Source organism: Bufo bufo, chromosome 3, assembly GCF_905171765.1.
Source record: "Bufo bufo chromosome 3, aBufBuf1.1, whole genome shotgun sequence".
Classification (NCBI taxonomy): domain Eukaryota; kingdom Metazoa; phylum Chordata; class Amphibia; order Anura; family Bufonidae; genus Bufo; species Bufo bufo.
In genome coordinates, this window is record NC_053391.1 from 543,651,199 (window position 1) to 543,669,606 (window position 18,408).

An 18,408-nucleotide genomic window follows, 5' to 3' on the forward strand; every position below is an offset into this window, starting at 1 on the left:
CCAAGTAATACAGAGTGACAGCTTGTTACTAGCTTTCTGCTCTGGTTTATAGACCACATCCTTAGTAGGGGTCTCCACCATGTTGTCCATATCCACTACACAACAGTTTCTTCTATTTAGAAGCTGAACATATAACATACATTTTATGATTCATTGCTTTTATCTGCAATCTTTTTTATTTTTTTTGTAATGAACCTAATAAACAATGATTAGATGATGACTATTTTATATATGCGACTGCCTGTTCCTGTAGTACTGGAGAAGCTTGGAGATGTAACATCTTTTAAACTCTTAGGCCTCTTTCACACGGGCGTTGCGGGAAAATGTGCGGGTGCGTTGCGGGAACACCCGCGATTTTTCCGCGCAAGTGCAAAACAATGTAATGCGTTTTGCACTCGCGTGAGAAAAATCACGCATGTTTGGTACCCAAACCCGAACTTCTTCACAGAAGTTCGGGCTTGGGATCGATGTTCTGTAGATTGTATTATTTTCCCTTATAACATGGTTATAAGGGAAAATAATAGCATTCTGAGTACAGAATGCATAGTAAAATAGCGCTGGAGGGGGTTAAAAAATAAATAAAAAATTTAACTCACCTTAGTCCACTTGATAGCGCAGCCGGCATCTCCTTCTGTATTCTTTCTTTAGGACCTGGGTAAAGGACCTTTGATGACGTCACGCCGGTCATCACATGATCCATCACCATGGTAAAAGATGATGTGACGTACCATGTGATGACCGGAGTGACGTCATCAAAGGTCCTGTAACTGTATTTAATGCTCATCATAGGTCCTATTCAACAAAGGAGACCCAAGGAGATGCCGGGCTACGCGAGCAAGTGGACTAATTTTAACCCCTCCAGCCCTATTTTACTTTGCATTCTGTATTCAGAATGCTATTATTTTCCCTTATAACCATGTTATAAGGGAAAATAATAATGATCGGGTCTCCATCCCGATCGTCTCCTAGCAACCGTGCGTGAAAATCGCACAGCATCCGCACTTGCTTGCGGATGCTTGCGATTTTCACGCAACCCCATTCACTTCTATGGGGCCTGCGTTGCGTGAAAAACGCTGAATATAGAGCATGCTGCGATTTTCACGCAACGCATAAGTGAACAGCCCCATAGAAATGAATGGGTCGGTATTCAGTGCGGGTGCAATGCGTTCACCTCACGCATCGCATCCGCGCGGAATACTCGCCCATGTGAAAGGGGCCTTAGTGACCAAGCAATTTTTTTCAGAGAAGACAAATGAGCACGACTGCTGCAGAGACCACCGGACCTGGAGAGGAGTGGTAAGGCAGAGGTCTGACATGAGGTCCTGATATGAGGGTCTGATGTGAGGTTCTGACTTGGTGGTCTGATGAAAAATATTTTTTTCTTATTTTCCTCCTCTAAAACCTGGGGTGCTTCTTATCATCGGTGCGTCAGCAAAATATACGGTAAATCATATTTTTCAGACTAAGACACAAAAAAAAGTGGGAAAAGGGTCAGTACATTTTATAGTCCGAATGCTAATGACAGCTTCCATTATGGAAGCGGTCATTAGCATATGGGAGGCACGGGAAGGTGAGGGCAGTGCTGCTCTGGCTGTAGTCACCTTCCCTGATATTCTTCCAGGTCACGCTGTGCACTGTGTCCTGACCGCGCACATCATCAGGACGTAGTGCACGTAGGAATGCACTATGACCTGATGCTGTGCGCCGTCAAGTCACAGTACATAGCAGGACCCGGAGGAAGTAATGGAGCGATGTGTCCTGGATCTGCAGTGCCGTCTGAAGCAAGCAAGGTAAGTTTATGTATTTTATTTTTTTTGTAATGTCTGATCTGAGGTCTGATGGGGGCTGGTTGGGGGTCTGATATGAGTTTGATTGGGGCTGGAGGATCTGATCTGATGAGGGCTGGAGGGTCTGATTTGAGGCTGATGGGGGCTGGAGGGTCTGATTTGAGGCTGATGGGGGCTTGGGGGTCCAATCTGAGGCTGATAGAGGGGTATGACCTGCGTCTAATAGGGGCTGTGGGGTCTGATTAGAGAATGATCTAAAACTGATTGGGGCTGGGGGTCCGATCTGAGGAAGATTGGGGCTGTGGGGTCTGATTGGGGGTTTGATCTGAGTCTGAAGGGGGTCTGATAGGCTAATGGAGGCTAGGGGGGGGGGTCTGATCTGAGGCTGATGGAGCTTCAGGGGTCTGATCTAAAGCTGATGGAAAATATTTTTTTCCTTATTTTCTTCCATCAAATCCTACGTACGTCTTATAGTCCGGAAAATACTGTATATATATTTTTTATTTTTTGCTACTTTTGAAGAAGAAAAACCCTTTTAAAAAAAGTTTTTTCATTACCACATCCTAAGACGCATAAGGTTTTAATTTTTTTATTTATTTTTTACTGCAATGGAGCCAAGTGCTAGATTTTTGCGGGACGACTTTTAGTTTGGGATGCATAACACTTTTTGATTGCTATTTATTCCTTTTATGGTGGCAAATACACATATATAGCGATTCTGGCATACATTGTTTTTAACAAAGTTCACTGTGCAGGATAAATTAAAGGGGTTTTCCTGCCATTGATATTCATGCCCTATCGTCAGGATAGGTCATCGGTATCTGATCAGCAGAGGTCCGACACCCAGGATTCCCGCTGATCAGCTGTTTGACGAGGAAGCGGCAAACTGCTTCCTCATCATTACACTATGCCGCAACTCCACAGCAGACCCTTGAAAGGAGCGAGTACTTGTCATTACACTGCACTTCTGAAATTAAGTGCAGTGTAATGAACAGGAAGCAGTTCTCACATGGAGGGCCGTCTCCTCTTCAAACAGCTGATTCGTGGGGCTGCCGGGTGTTGGACCCTCAGCAATCAGTTATTGATGACCTATCATGATGATAGGTCATCAATATAAACAGCGGGACAGCCCTTTTAACTCTTGTTTTTACTGTTTATTAGACACACAAGGGGATTTTGGCAGGTGATCTTCTTATTGCTTCTATAATACACTGTAGTACTTATGCAGTACAGTGTATGGTACTATCAGTGGGATACTCAGGCTGTGACTCTGGCACACTATTTTTACTGTACATCCTGATTCAGAGTTACTGGGCTGCTACTGCTGTCACAAAGCCATAATCTTCATTACTGAGTCTATTGAGTGTGTATGGCCAGCTTAAAGTGAACATGTCAGCAAATGTTTTTTTACTGACAGTTAAAGGAAGACATATCCTTTTTTTCTAATCTATTTTTATTTTGTGATTTCTGATTTTTTTATTCTATTTCCTGAACATGATCATGGGGACAGCCATCTTGCCTGAGATGTTCTTAGAATTTAGAAAGCATTTAAAGAATTTCTTTACGGCAGCGACATGGGCCATAGACACAATAGGAGGAAACCTCATTGACTTCTAATGGAGAGTTTCTAGGCATTTTCTATGACCTATATAGAGGTCATTTTACAAGCAAGGTGTAGATAATCTTTCACAATCACTTATTGTTAAAGGAGGATCCTGACTTATCTATACACAGTGATATATGCTATTCTAAACCTGACTGTTATGATAATGAGATAACTAAGTAAATCTGTAAAGATCACGAAGTGGTGTTTATTATTAAGCCTAGTGGCCAGTGGGAAAATTGCAGGATTTTATGGTTTTTGTTTAAATATACATATTGACATGGTAAATTAAAAATAACCACCAAAAATCCTTTAAAAATGTGTTACAGTGGATAAAAATAGGGGGCTTTTGGTCAGTGTCCAAAAATAGATGTGCCCATTAGCTAAGTTTTTGCTCAAGTCTCTAGATATACAATTTCATTGATAATGTTCAAACTGCCCAATGTGAACCAATTCAAGGAACAGGCTATCCAGTGCACATTTTGATGAACGTTTAGTACCATTCTTTTCAAGTCTGACATAATTTCAAATGCCCAGGCAGCAAATGTCAGCAATAGAACAATTTTCCTTTAATTCAGTGCTGACAGCTGCCTGATAATATTCATTATGCATAAATACAACATGAATTATTGAAGGAACAATTTTGAAATGGTACCAATTTAAGTAGTTTACCAAAATTCCAACGGCTGCTGCCAAATTGTCTGCTGGGAAGTCTGGAAGCCCTAAGGTGGCAGATTCAAGAGAGCACAGAGTTGTAGCAAATGACAGGAGTTGGGAAATTCTGAAAGAGAAAAAGAAATGTAGTATTTTTCCCCATTTTATTGTTACAGAACTACACAATAGCCCATTTCTGTAATAAAATAACATATAATAGAGCATTGTCTGACATGGCTGGAGGGGGGCTTTGATTTGATTGTGTATTTGTAATACTTATTTGTAATTTTGTAACAATTTTTGTTACACAATATAATATCCCACTGCAAAGAGCAAAGCATATACAATGCACACTAGGAATGTTCTTTCTTCTACACAATGGAATAGTAAAGCTTATATTACACCTGCAGATTATGCAGGCGATTGTCGGGAGGGAAGCGTTCCTTTCCGTCAGTCTCCTCCTCAGTATGGGGAGGAGTCATCGCTCATGCCACCACTTGTCATCACTGTTTGCTGGCAGCAGATCATGATTACGCAGCACGATCTGCTGCCACTAAATGATAATTTTTAAACCTGCTAAAAGATTTCAATTATTTGATGAATGAGCATTTGCTCGTTCATTGTGTAACTGGCGGCAGTATTACACTGCCAGATCATCACTAGCGAGCCTTTCTGCAGGAACGCTTGTTAGAGATGATCTTCAGTATTATCTGCAGGTGTAATATAATCTTAAGATGTAACTTGTAAGATGTTCAATAAAGAGAACATAAAACACAAGGATAGCAAATGACAATGACAAACATTTGTAATATGCTTTTCCCAAAGGGACTCCAAGCATAGGGATAGTTGTGTGGCTGGGGCGACTCCTGGGGAAGTCAGTGGCTACCATATAGATGCTGCACTCCAGCACATAATGCACACTAGCGGAAAAAAAGGAAAATGTCCAGCTCCAGAGATAGTGGTAGAAAAATCTTCTACCTTTACTGGGACTGTTTCCATAATGCACACTAGGGTCAATTATGTAGGAAGCCAGTTTGATGATTTTATATATTTTTGGAGTGTGGGAGGAAACCGGAGTACCCAGAGGAAACCCACGTAAACACGGGAAGAACATACAAACTCCATGTGGATGTTGCCCATGGTTAGATTCAAACCATGTGCTAACCACTAAGGCTACTTTCACACTTGCGTTTTGGGCGAATCCGTCTTGTATCTGCACCAATAATGCAAACGCTTGTATCCGTTAATAACGGATCCGTTTGCATTATTCATAAAAAAAAAGTCTAAGTCAAAACGGATCCGTCTTGACTTACATTGCAAGTCAAAGTAAAAAACGCAACGGAGACCAAACGCAGCCAAATTGATGCATTCTGAGTGGATCCTTATCCATTCAGAATGCATTGGGGCTGAACTGAGCCGTTTTGTGCCGCTTGTGAGAGCCCTGAAACGGATCTCACAAGCGGACCCAGAAACGCCAGTGTGAGAGTATCCTTAAAGGAAAAGCCCTCCTCACAGCCAGCCAGTGGAAGTTTTTGGGGATGTATTTTGTGCTGATGGGGCAGCATTTTGTGATGCACTGTGGTATTTGGCTCTGTTGGGTGGTATAAACTGCTGCAATATGGTATTGCTGGCCCTGCCTACTTGTGTTTGTCCTGCTTTCCATAAATTTGGGCCAGACTACAAAATGGGGCCACTTTTAGTATTTTTTCCAGAGGAACTACCTGAAAATTCAATATTGTAGTCCTCTCTGATGTCAAACATGGATTAGTGAGCTAGGAGATGGTGTATGATTCTCACTGGAAAGCGAAGTGTTTTTCTATTTCTCAAAGAGTCCATATTACCAAGGGAGTACCTGGGTGACTCATAATTTATTGCAGGGGTTGCCAAGCTGCCATTTTGCATTACAGGTAGCCATGCCCCACATATCAATCATTATGGATCCAAATCTTAAGAATTCTTCAAAAGCTTTGCTTAACCGGTTCCCAATTGCCCCTTGACTATATACGCTTCAATGAATGTGGTGTATAGAGATCATGAAGCGGCCATGACGTCTCCTGTTCTGGTTCCAGCGGTCATGTGATCACCAGAGGCTGGAAGTCTGAGAGGGACTGAAGTCAGCTCTGCGGTGAGGTTGTACAGCCCTGTAAAATCTTCCTGGGGGCTGCATTCACCCTGTAACTCTGGCTAGTATGTCAACCCCAGTTAAAAAAAACGTGACCACATGCCATACTGCAGCTACTAGCCCTGCACTGGGGAACTATAATGCATATATCAAAATGACCCTAATGGAAAGGAGACATATGGCAATATCAAAAAAATATTTTAGTTGCATATTGGGCTGTTAAACAAAAATTAAAAAAATTCTAAAGTAACAATGACAAAAATAAAGCCCCATGTATGACTGAAAAAAATGCAAAAATTATTTACATAACTAAAAAAGTTATGCTTTTCAAAAACACATGAAAAATAAAATTCCAAAAGAAAAAGAACATAGATTGCACATCCATAATTTATACATGAGGACATTTGTATATGTTTTGATCAATATGCATAAGTGCTTTTAATATGTCAAGGTTGCCTCTTTTGAGTGGGTCCCTACTTCTAATTTGGTGCCACACCACAGGGCCCACAGAAGGCATGACCCAGCAGTCCCATAACACTCCTGCTGTAAGACTAAACCTCCTTGGCACTGGGCCCTGGGTTCGAATCCGACCAAAGACAATATCTGCATGGAGTTTGTATGTTCTCCCCATGTTTGCGTGGGTTTCCTCCGGGTACTCCGGTTTTCTCCCACACTCCAAAAAGACATATTGAAAGGGAACTTAGAAGGCCCAATGCTAATGTCTGTAAAGTGCATGCTGAATATAGTAGCACTATATAAGTGCAAAAAATAAATAAATGCCTTCTGCAGGTGCTGTGTTGCAGAAAAGGTCACAAACTGGTTCTGCTCCAAACTGGGACCCACTTGAAAGAGGCAACCTTGACGTGGTAAGTGGTGGGTGTAAAAGGAAATGAGGGGGATTGTCTCCACTTCCCTCTTAACGCTCTGTTCCCCGACGGCCTGACCTGCGTGCAAAGACTCGATACACTGTATACTAAAAATATTCATTGTACACTACAGTGTCATTTGATACAGTTACTGCAGGGGGTGGCCAACCTGTGGCTCTTGAGCCACATGCGGCTCTTTGCTTCTTCAAGTGAGGCTCTAGCTGTGAAGCCAGGGAGCAGTCAGGCCGGCTATATTTCCGCCCCATGCTCAGATCTCTTTTCCTGATCAGGCACTGTTACTACTTTGCAGCTCCAGCTCACTCTCCACTACATCCTGATGCACACAGTGTGAAAACGTAGTATGTGGAGACACGCACTATGACCTGACGTTGTGCTCATCAGGTCACAGTGGAGAGCGTGTCAGACCTGCAGAGTAGCAGATGCCCGAGCAGGAGCCCAGTGCCTGATCAGGAGAGGGAAGAGATTTTTTTAAATTATAGAACTGAGCATGGGAGGTTCTTGTCTGAGCATGGGGGGGTCCTGATCTGAGCAATGGGGGCCTGATCTGAGCATGAGTGGGAAGATCTGAGCATGAGGGTTCAGATTTGAGCATGGGGGCAGATCTGATCATGGGGGTCTTGTTTGAGCATGGGTTGGTCAGGTCTGAGCATGGGGGGTCAGATCTGAGAAGGTGGGAGATCTGAGCACTGAGGGTCTGACACTTGGGGGTCTGATTTGGAGGTCTGATGAGGTTAGGGGATCTTATTGTAGGTCAGATTAGGATTTGGGATCTGATTTAGGAGTCTGATCTGTGGTCTGATGAAAAATATATTTTTTCTTTTTTTCTCTGCTAATGAAAAAGAAGAAAAATATATTTTTGCAGACCTCAGATCTGTTGAAATTTTTTTTTTTTTAATCTTATTTTTCTTTGTTAAAACCTAGGTGCATTTTGTAGGGCAAAAAATACGGTCACTTGTGTGTAAATGTATAGCTTGTGGCTCCTGGTAGTCATAAGTTGTTTTTTTTGGGCTCTTTGTGTATGTAAGGTTGGCCACCCCTGAGTTACTATATATATATATATATATACACACACACACAAATAACACTGCGTCTGAACACTACCACACTATAAAAATCCACACCATCTAAATATCAATGTACCCACCCAATGTACAATTACCTACAAACACCAGTGGCCCCTATCCCACCTAGCACTAACTGTCCTTATTGTAATATGGGGTAGAAAAGGTTAACCAGCTTGCTGTTATAGGGTAGTAAGGAACGGGTTAACTAGCTAGCTCTTGTGGGGAGGCAAAGAAAGGGTTAGCCAGCTAGTTCTTGTAGCAAGGAAAGGGTTAACTCTTTATATATGGACTACTTGTAAGAAAAAGGGTTAATACATTGAAGGTAATGAGGCAGGGATAGGGTTACAGGGAATAAGTTAGGGAAAGGGTTAATTCCTATGGAAGGGAATGTAATGCTTGTTGTCTCGGGGGAAGTAGGCAGGGAAAGGGTTAATGATGATGATGACACGGAGCTAGTCCACATACATGCTGGCCCTTCTTCTGCACTGCAATATGCAGTGCTGGAAGAGGAACTAGTGTCCTGTGTGACGGCGGTCCTCTGCCTTTAATGTGCCCACAACTGGACACATTTGTTCAGTTGCCTGGGCTGCTCCCCTCCCCAGCAGGCATATGTGACTGGGCTCATGTGTGCCTGAAGGGGAACCTTATAAATAAATAAATAAATTGTATATATATATATATTATATATACACATACATAAAAAGTTAATGATATTTGGCTTTTGGGTGAAATTTATAGAAAGCGTAAAACGTTCACGCTACAGTGATATTATATCATGAAAGTAGGGCATTTAAGTAGAAGCAGCAGTGGTGATTTTCTCATCCCAAATAATGTATTGAAACAAAAGCCAACAATAGTGGTGTGTATACCCCACAAATAACGTCAATGTCTTCATAACTTGTCATGTGGCCTTGTGCTTCAATTACAGCTTGACAACAACGTCTCCTGCTGTTCACAAGTCGACTTATTGTCTGCTGAGGCATGGCATCCCACTCCTTTTGATAGACGGCCCTCAGGTCATTGAGGTTCTGGGGTACAGAGTTACGAGCCTCTACACGGCGACTGAGCTGATCCCATAGTTTTTCAATGGGAGTCAGGTCTAGAGAAAGACACACCTGTCCACACTGTAACACCACCACCACCACCAAAAGCAAACAGTGGCTGATGCATAGCGCTCTCCTTGACATCTCCAGCATCGTTGGCGGCCATCATTTCTGCTCAGCGTGAATCGACTTTCATCAGTGAACAGCACTGAGGCCCACTGGTCCCTCGTCCAGCGTAGATGCTCCCTGACCCCATGCAAGACGATGACACATGTGCCTGGTGTTATGGTCAGGTATACACTCACCTAAAGAATTATTAGGAACACCATACTAATATGGTGTTGGACCCCGTTTTGCCTTCAGAACTGCCTTAATTCTACGTGGCATGAAATGTTTAGAAATGTTGGCCCATATTGCATCTTGCAGTTGATGGAGATTTGAGGGATGCACATCCAGGGCACGAAGCTCCCTTTCCACCACATCCCAAAGATGCTCTATTGGGTTGAGATCTGGTGACTGTTGGGGCCATTTTAGTACAGTGAACTCATTGTCATGTTCAAGAAACCAATTTGAAATGATTCGAGCTTTGTGACATGGTGCATTATCCTGCTGGAAGTAGCCATCAGAGGATGGATACATGTTCTCATTCTGTTTACGCCAAATTCGGACTCTACCATTTGAATGTCTCAACAGAAATCGAGACTCATCAGACCAGGCAACATTTTTTCAGTCTTCAACAGTCCAATTTTGGTGAGCTCGTGCAAATTGTAGCCTCTTTTTCCTATTTGTAGTGGAGATGAGTGGTACCCGGTGGGGTCTTCTGCTGTTGTAGCCCACCAGCCTCAAGGTTGTGCGTGTTGTGGCTTCACAAATGCTTTGCTGCATACCTCGGTTGTAACAAGTGGTTATTTCAGTCAACGTTGCTCTTCTATCAGCTTGAATCAGTCGGCCCATTCTCCTCTGACCTCTAGCATCCACAAGGCATTTTCGCCCACAGGACTGCCGCATACTGGATGTTTTTCTCTTTTCACAACATTCTTTGTAAACCCTAGAAATGGTTGTGCATGAAAATCCCAGTAACTGAGCAGATTGTGAAATACTCAGACCGGCCCGTCTGGCACCAACAACCATGCCACGCTCAAAATTGCTTAAATCACCTTTCTTTCCCATTCTGACATTCAGTTTGGAGTTCAGGAGATTGTCTTCACCAGGACCACACCCCTAAATGCATTGAAGCAACTGCCATGTGATTGGTTGACTAGATAATTGCATTCATGAGAAATAGAACAGGTGTTCCTAATAATTCTTTAGGTGAGTGTATATATTATGTCAATTGTTAGGGTAAAGACCCTTCAATAACAAATCTAAAAATAAAATACTAATAAAAATCTGCTACTACAGTCGGTTTGCTATTTAAAGGGGTTTTCCCGTATTTACATATAGATGGCCTATCCTCAGGATAGGTCATCAATATCAGATTGTAGGGGGATCAGCTAAACGAAGAGGCTACAGCACTCTGTGAGCACTTAGGGCTCTTTGTAGGCCATGTAACGTCACATTCATCGGTTACATGGCCTAGGCAGTAGCTTAGTCCCATTAAATTGAAAGAGGCTGAGCTGTGATACTGAGCATAGCTTCTATCAAAACGGGCGACACTGTGCTTAGTAAGCTGAGGTTACAGTGCTCACCGGCTTCCTCAGACAGCTTACCAGCATGGGTGCCAGCAGTTGGACCACTGACCTCACACTAATATGTAAATCCCGGAGAACCCATTTAATGGCTCTTAGCTTTGCACAGTGGTCTGCTCATAGTTCTGCTTCTGAGTCTTGTGAAATTCCTCTGCCCAATTATGAAATTGGAAAACAAATGCAGGCTAATAAGTACAACCTGTTCATTACTATGATACATCCCTTGGAGGGCCATAGTCAAATACATGTTTTTATTTCTTTCTTTTTTTAGAGATTCCATTACGTTCTTCTTTGTCATTTTCTTTCCTTACCTCCTGCTATGTGTTTTTATTCTCTTTCCATGTTTCATTTTTAAGTTAGAACATTTTATGATTGCAAGTGTAGATGTGATGAACATATCCTGTTTATTTCTGTCTGAATCTGGACAATCTGTACATTTGAACGTGATTGCACCCACTTAGATGGAAAGTGATTTATCACATTTTAGATACTGTAGAAAACATGGTGTTAATGTGAAGGAACAAAAGACAATGTTGAGTACTTTGCAACAAAGCAGCCAGCTCACTTGTAACTGCAGTTTTTTGGCTCCTTTTCTTAGTTGAACAACTTCCGCAACACAAATCTTACTTTTATAGTTTGACAGTCTTGTCAGACTGTTGTGCCTTTTCATAGGTAAATACATTCATATCCAATTCATTATTGTCAAGATGGATGTTCATTGCCTTTAAGAGCCATGCTCGACTATATTTGCAATTTTGTATGTCTTGAGTAGGCCAAATTAAGGTCACACAAAGGTTTATAATCTTCAGTGTTATTCTTCTCATGAATGTACCAGTCTGAGAAGAGGCCTCCTTGTCTACTTTTAAATTTATGACGGGAGATAAAGATAAGCTCTATGCAGCTGGTGATAATTACCTATACAATTAGGCATTTATTAATGAAGCTAAATATATAATATGTATGTATTCATTTATTGAGCCTTAGTTAGTCCTTAGCATAAGACAATCAGTAGGACATATATATATATTTGTTTATATTATATTGTTATATGTTACGAAGACAACATGTATCCAGTATATTATATATATATTTCTCATTAGCAGAATATCTGTCTCAAAAGAGTGTCTGTGAAGATGTGTGTTTTGTAACAATTAATCACATCTTTGGTATGACAGAGGAGGTACTGATATCTGTGAGAAAACAAGGCCATTTATGATCCATAAATTAACAGTGTGAGAAACGTTCAAAGAGACACCTAGAGGTCTGTCTCTAATTGCTACAAGTGTCAGAATTAATCCCTATAGCTTTGAATTAAAGCTTCTAAGGTCAAAATGTATATTCAGACTTACATAAGTTAACCCTTTATACTATGATGCAAATAGCTTATACAGCAGTGCCACCTAGGTATCAGTAGGTGACATTACAACAGTAGCAAAAGTGCATTCTGGGTAAGGGGATGATGTCACATTTTTTATCAATGGTCACGCCCATCCGACAATGATTGGAAAGTTCCAAACTAGGAAGGTGGGTCTAACTGATAAGTTTGGGATCATAAGCCATACACAGGAAGGAGAGAGGGAGAGAGAGAAAAGGAGAAAGAGAAGAGAAAATGAACTCTCTAGAGGGGTCTATCAAGATGAAAGCCATGGTGAGATGTGCTATGATGGACCACCCAGCTTTCCTAGGAGCAGAAGTGAGATTCCTACTAGGACTTGGTAAGAGACACAGAAAATGATATTTCATTTTATTAAGACTAATTTGATAGTGTGGGTGAAATTATACCATCTAGATTGGCGAATAAATAAATAAATAATTAAATTAATTGATCATCTCCATATTGAGATGTAGTCTTAGGATATTGTGAGGCTTCATTCTACCTGCAGAAGAATCTAGACTCATAATCTAGCAAAGCATTAAATGATTGCTTATATATATATATATATATATATATATATATATATATATATATAGATAGAACATTCTTCGCCAAGCTAAGTGATGGATTCCCACAGGAAGGACTTATTTCAAGTCCTTCCCATTTAAGATATGGTCTAGCAAAATCCTAGATCCCTGTTATTTGTCTTAATAGTCTTACCAAAGTGAAAATAGTCCAGGATGGGGCGGAAGGATACAGTTGTCTCTTCTAAGTTATACCCTTGAATGGATTTGCCCATCTTGAAGTCATGTGATGTGTAGTTGGTTAGGGGTGGGGGGGGGGGCAGAATGTATTTAGCATTCTATAATGATGTCTAGGATTAGTCATGCCCATCTTGATATCATGAGGTTTTCTCTGAACAGAAGTGATATATATAACTTATGTTCATATTTTGATATCCTAACCTAATAATAACTTGGTTATAATGTGACAAGTTATTTCCACTCACATGTATTGTTAAGCTTGTAATGCTTTATATTAACGCTATATACAGGGTGGGCCATTTATATGGATACACCTTAATAAAAATGGGAATGGTTGGGGATATTAACTTCCTGTTTGTGGCACATTAGTATATGTGACGGGGAAAACTTTTCAAGACGGGTGGTGACCATGGCGGCTATTTTGAAGTTGGCCATTTTGAATCCAACATTTGTTTTTTCAATAGGAAGAGGGTCATGTGACACATCAAACTTATTGGGAATTTCACAAGAAAAACAATGGTGTGCTTGGTTTTAACGTAACTTTATTATTTCATGAGTTATTTACAAGTTTCTGACCACTTATAAAATGTGTTCAATGTGCTGCCCATTGTGTTGGATTGTAAATGCAACCCTCTTCTGCCACTCTTCACACACTGATAGCAACACCGCAGGAGAAATGCTAGCACAGGCTTCCAGTATCCGTAGTTTCAACTGGCCCACGACGACCAATCCACTTTCCAGGAAACTGTTCATCTAGCTGGCAGTTTTTCCAGCAAGATGGTTCACCATCACATTATGGGTGTCAGGTCCGAGCATTCCTAGATGAACAGTTTCCTGGAAAGTGGATTGGTCGTCGTGGGCCAGTTGAATGGCCCCCAAGGTCTCCCGATCTGACCCCCTTAGACTTTTATCTTTGGGGTCATCTGAAGGCAATTGTCTATGCTGTGAAGATACGAGATGTGCAGCACCTGAAACTACGGATACTGGAAGCCTGTGCTAGCATTTTTCCTGCGGTGTTGCTATCAGTGTGTGAAGAGTGGAAGAAGAGGGTTGCATTGACAATCCAACACAATGGGCAGCACATTGAACACATTTTATAAGTGGTCAGAAACTTGTAAATAACTCATGAAAGAATAAAGTTACGTTAAAACCAAGCACACCATTGTTTTTCTTGTGAAATTCCCAATAAGTTTGATGTGTCACATGACCCTCTTCCTATTGAAAAAACAAAAGTTGGATTCAAAATGGCCGACTTCAAAATAGCCGCCATGGTCACCACCCATCTTGAAAAGTTTCCCCCCTCACATATACTAATGTGCCACAAACAGGAAGTTAATATCACCAACTATTCCCATTTTATTAAGGTGTATCCATATAAATGGCCCACCCTGTATATTCATTTGCATGTATCATTGTGTTTATTTACTTATATATGTTTATAATCTTGTAACCAATAAATCTGCATATTTTTATAATACCTGTGTATTATTGTATAATGCAGAACTACATTTTATCATTAACGTCATCTCACGTGAAAAGAACTTATTTATCTGAGGAAATAGTCGGACTCAGATGTGAATTGTATCAATTAGGTGGTCTACAATTCAACAGGTCATGATTTTAAGAATTTATGACAAATTTTATAAATTTAATTTTTTATGATTAATTATTTTTATGACAATAATTAATAATTCTTAATTGAATTATTACCACCCGACAAGACACAGGGGCGGACTGGGAAAGTAGCCCTGGAAAAAAAACTAAAAAGTAGTCCCTTGTAGGCAGGTCCAAACTGAAAAAAGGTGGGGCAACACAAGTAGGCAGGGACAACTGAAGTAAGCGGGACCAGCAACACAACGGTGCAGCACAAAACACTCCTGCCCCTGCTGCAGTATTCAACTGTATCACCGTTCTGAGGACCTGAATTGAAGAGGACACCTGCGGCTGCCAGCCAAGTGCATGAGTACCTGATGCTCCTATCATTAATTAATGCTAAGAGCATCAGATTGTTATGTACCTAGCCAGTGGTGTAAGGAGAAAATTTCCCTATAGGGCCTATGACCAGTCCACTTCTGAATCGCTGGGATCACTAGGCAGGGGCTGGAGAGAACAGTACAAAAATACCTTTTGTGGAGCCTATTATAAGTAGTAGTGTTAATATGAACTTTTATTCTGCGAGGATCTTCTCCTGCAAGTGCACTAGAGGCAGAGCTTCATTGTATAGTGCTCTCTGCATTGAGCTTCTCTACATTCCCTTCTTTCTGCTTCCAGTGACAGCTGTAGCACTGGAGACCACTATGGCTGTAACTCAGATCAGATGGGAGGGGCTGTGAAACAGCTTAATGCAGAGAGCACATCACAGTCAGGCTCCACCTCCTGGACATTTGCAGCAGAACCTGGTAGAATAAACATTTATATATACACTACCCCTGATGACAAATATATGTTTGTCCTGCCCTCCCCAGAACCTACTTAGTGCTTTCAGCAGATAAGCATAATCAAACTTACTGACAAACTACTTTTAAGTAGAGACTATTAGCGGGACTAAAAGAAAGCTTCTCTAATATTAACATTTATAAGAGTGTGTCACAAACCAAAGTACAAGGGAGTTTTCTCAAAAAAGGAAATCCTTTTTTTAAATGGAAGCTGGCAAGGGTTAGGGTCCGACTTCCCTAATCCACTTCTGTCTGCAGCTTCACATAGTTGCCATTCAAATGAATGGACATCCATGCCATGTTCGGAAGGGCTGGGTCCACAAGATTAGCTCTCCACTCTGGCATTTATGGGGAGGAAGGTCGTCACAGTTAATCCATATGACCAAAAGGGGAACTTAACCTGGGTTTGTTTTAAAAAAAAAAGTACTGTAAGGGGTCATGCCATGAATAATTTTCAGACCAAAAGTCCTGAAAGCCTTGTAAAGGAAGTTTTATGGTTCAATAAGATTTTATTATTATTATCAATTACAAACATAAGAGAACAACACAAATTGCAGTATACATACCGCATACAAAGATACATTGCGACATGCAATCATGAACAGCAGTACAGCATAAAGGACAAGGTATAAGCATGTATCTGTATCTGTATAACAAATAGTCAGCTGTCAGTAAAGGAAGTTTTAAAGAAATTTGCTGCGTTTTTCTAGAACAATAAAAAATATGTGGGAACAACTTCGGTGTGTGGTTCAAGTCCCCACCTATCCCTTGGTTGACCTTGATGTCTTTTTTCAACCATATTAACTATGTAACTTGGATGGAATCAATCTCTTTCCCATCTGGCAGCATTCCCTTGCAGAAGCGGCCTTCTATACCAACATGGTACTGCAGAGGCTCTGCTTTTTCCCTGAGCAGAAAGCCACCTGTCTTGTTCTTCGTTGAAAACCTCCATTAAGTAGCCACAGCAAAGAGCACGCGGGGCTTGAAGAATTTCTAAATATTCCTACCCTGATTAAAACTGTTCACCGGGGCTTCAACAGTGAAACAACAGCTTTTTTTAAGGGGACCTTTCTAACAAAGAGGGATTATAAGACTTGGTCAACCGTTTTACACTTTATTAGCAATAGGCCCACATATGAACACTAATCGGTCAGCCGGTTGGACATGGGTCCCCAGGAGCTGTACAAAGTTCATTAGTCTAGAGGCCGTTCCTCCCATTATATTTGAGAAGTGACTTGCACAAAGACTAAACTTTAGATGCAGAATGTTTCTGATAAGTAGAGCATAGATAAAAATATTAATTGTTACGATGCACTGGAATGACATTGTGAAGCAGACATAAAAGTAGTAACTAAAGGGCACCTGTCAGCAGATTTGTACCTATGAAATTGGCTGACCTGCTGCATATGCACTTGGCAGCTGAAGGCATCTGTGTTGGTCTCATGTTCATATGTGTCTGCATTGCAGAGAAAAATTTTGTTTTTATATATGCAAATGAGCCTCTAGATCTAAAGCAGTGGCTGCGAACCTATGGCATTGGTGCCAGAGGCGGCACCCAGAGCCCGCTGTGTGGGCACCTGCACCCTGGAAAAAGTCGATGGTGTGCCAATATGACTTTTTTCTGACATTCATCAGCGCAGGGCACACCATGAACAGCACAGGCAGCGCTTTGAATGTAGGCAGACTATTATAGCTAAATGAAAAAGGACATGGAAGATATACCATAATGATATTCAGGTTAAATTGCTCTGTTGGCACTTTGCGATAAATAAGTGGGTTTTGGGTTGCAGTTTTGGCACTCGGTCTCTAAAAGGGTCACCATCTGCCCTCTCTGCACAACTGCTCTCTCTGCACAACTGCTGCAGCTTATGCACTTTATTCGATAGGTCCAGGCTTGGTGACGATTACAATGCCTGACCCTGTCAATAAAAGTGCAGAGGGCCCAGCAGTTGTGCAGAGAAAATAGAGCCTCTAGGTGTAACAGCAATGCCCCCATTGCTCCTAGAGGCTCATTTGCATATATTACAAAATAATTATTCTCAGCAATGAGGCACATATGAATATGGGACCAACACAGATGCCTTCAGCTGCCAAGTGTACATACAACAGGTCGACCAGTGTCATGTATACAAATCTGTTGACAGATGACCTTTAAATCAGATAAAACATGTAATTCTCCATTTTAAATAAGCAATCCAGAGGGAAAAATCAGACTAGTTTGAGAGCTGCACTTATACGCGAGTTTGTGAGCGTTCGCGTGTTTGAGTGTGTTTGTATTAAGTGTGTGACTTTAGATTACGTGACTTGAGATTCAGGGACTTTAGGAGGGATTACAGTAAGTTAGATTCCTATCACTGCACCATATTGTATTTTTTCTCTTTTTTTTTCTTGCGTAATCCCCATTTAGTATGTGTTCCATTATTGAAAACGCAGTCTAGTGCACATCTCGTCTAAATGTATGCAGTCCTGGAATAGCCGTTTGAGGGTCCATATATTTGTTCAAAATGTGAGCAAATTGCCCGTTTGGAATCGCACATTGCGTATCTAACCGGGCGAGTTTCAACACTGAGAAGCATTGACAAATTGGAGAAGAGTTTTTGGTGCTCAGTGAGCAAGCACTCTATGGGGTAGATGTGGGGGAGAGTGGTAGCGAGGAGGATCAGGAAAGTGAGGTAGCTAGCTGGGTAAGAGTTAGAAAGCGGGGTAGAGGGAATAGTGCTAGGGAGGCTAGATCTGACACAGCCCAAAAACTTTGCAAGGTTGGCAGATGAGGGGGATGTCAGTTCAGGGAGAGCACTGCTGCAGCCGGACCCTTCATCTGCCAGTCAGGGGAATGTTAGCTCCAGTAAGCAGGGGACCAGGAGAGCAGGGCAGGCCAGACAGGTACTGGGAGACTCAATTATTAGTGTTACAGATAGGGCGATCTGTCACAAAGACCGGGATCGTCGAACGGTGTGTTGTGTTCCTGGCGCTAGAGTTCGACAGA

At 41.5% G+C, this 18,408-nt stretch overlaps 1 protein-coding gene across 1 annotated transcript in view; it reads right to left on the reverse strand.

Moving 5' to 3' along the window:
• VWA8 (von Willebrand factor A domain containing 8) overlaps window positions 1-18,408 on the reverse strand; it is a 443,862-nt gene that overhangs the window by 284,884 nt on the left and 140,570 nt on the right. The window contains 1 exon segment of the mRNA XM_040425409.1: window positions 4,063-4,171. Within this exon segment, the coding sequence (XP_040281343.1) occupies window positions 4,063-4,171 (109 nt within the window).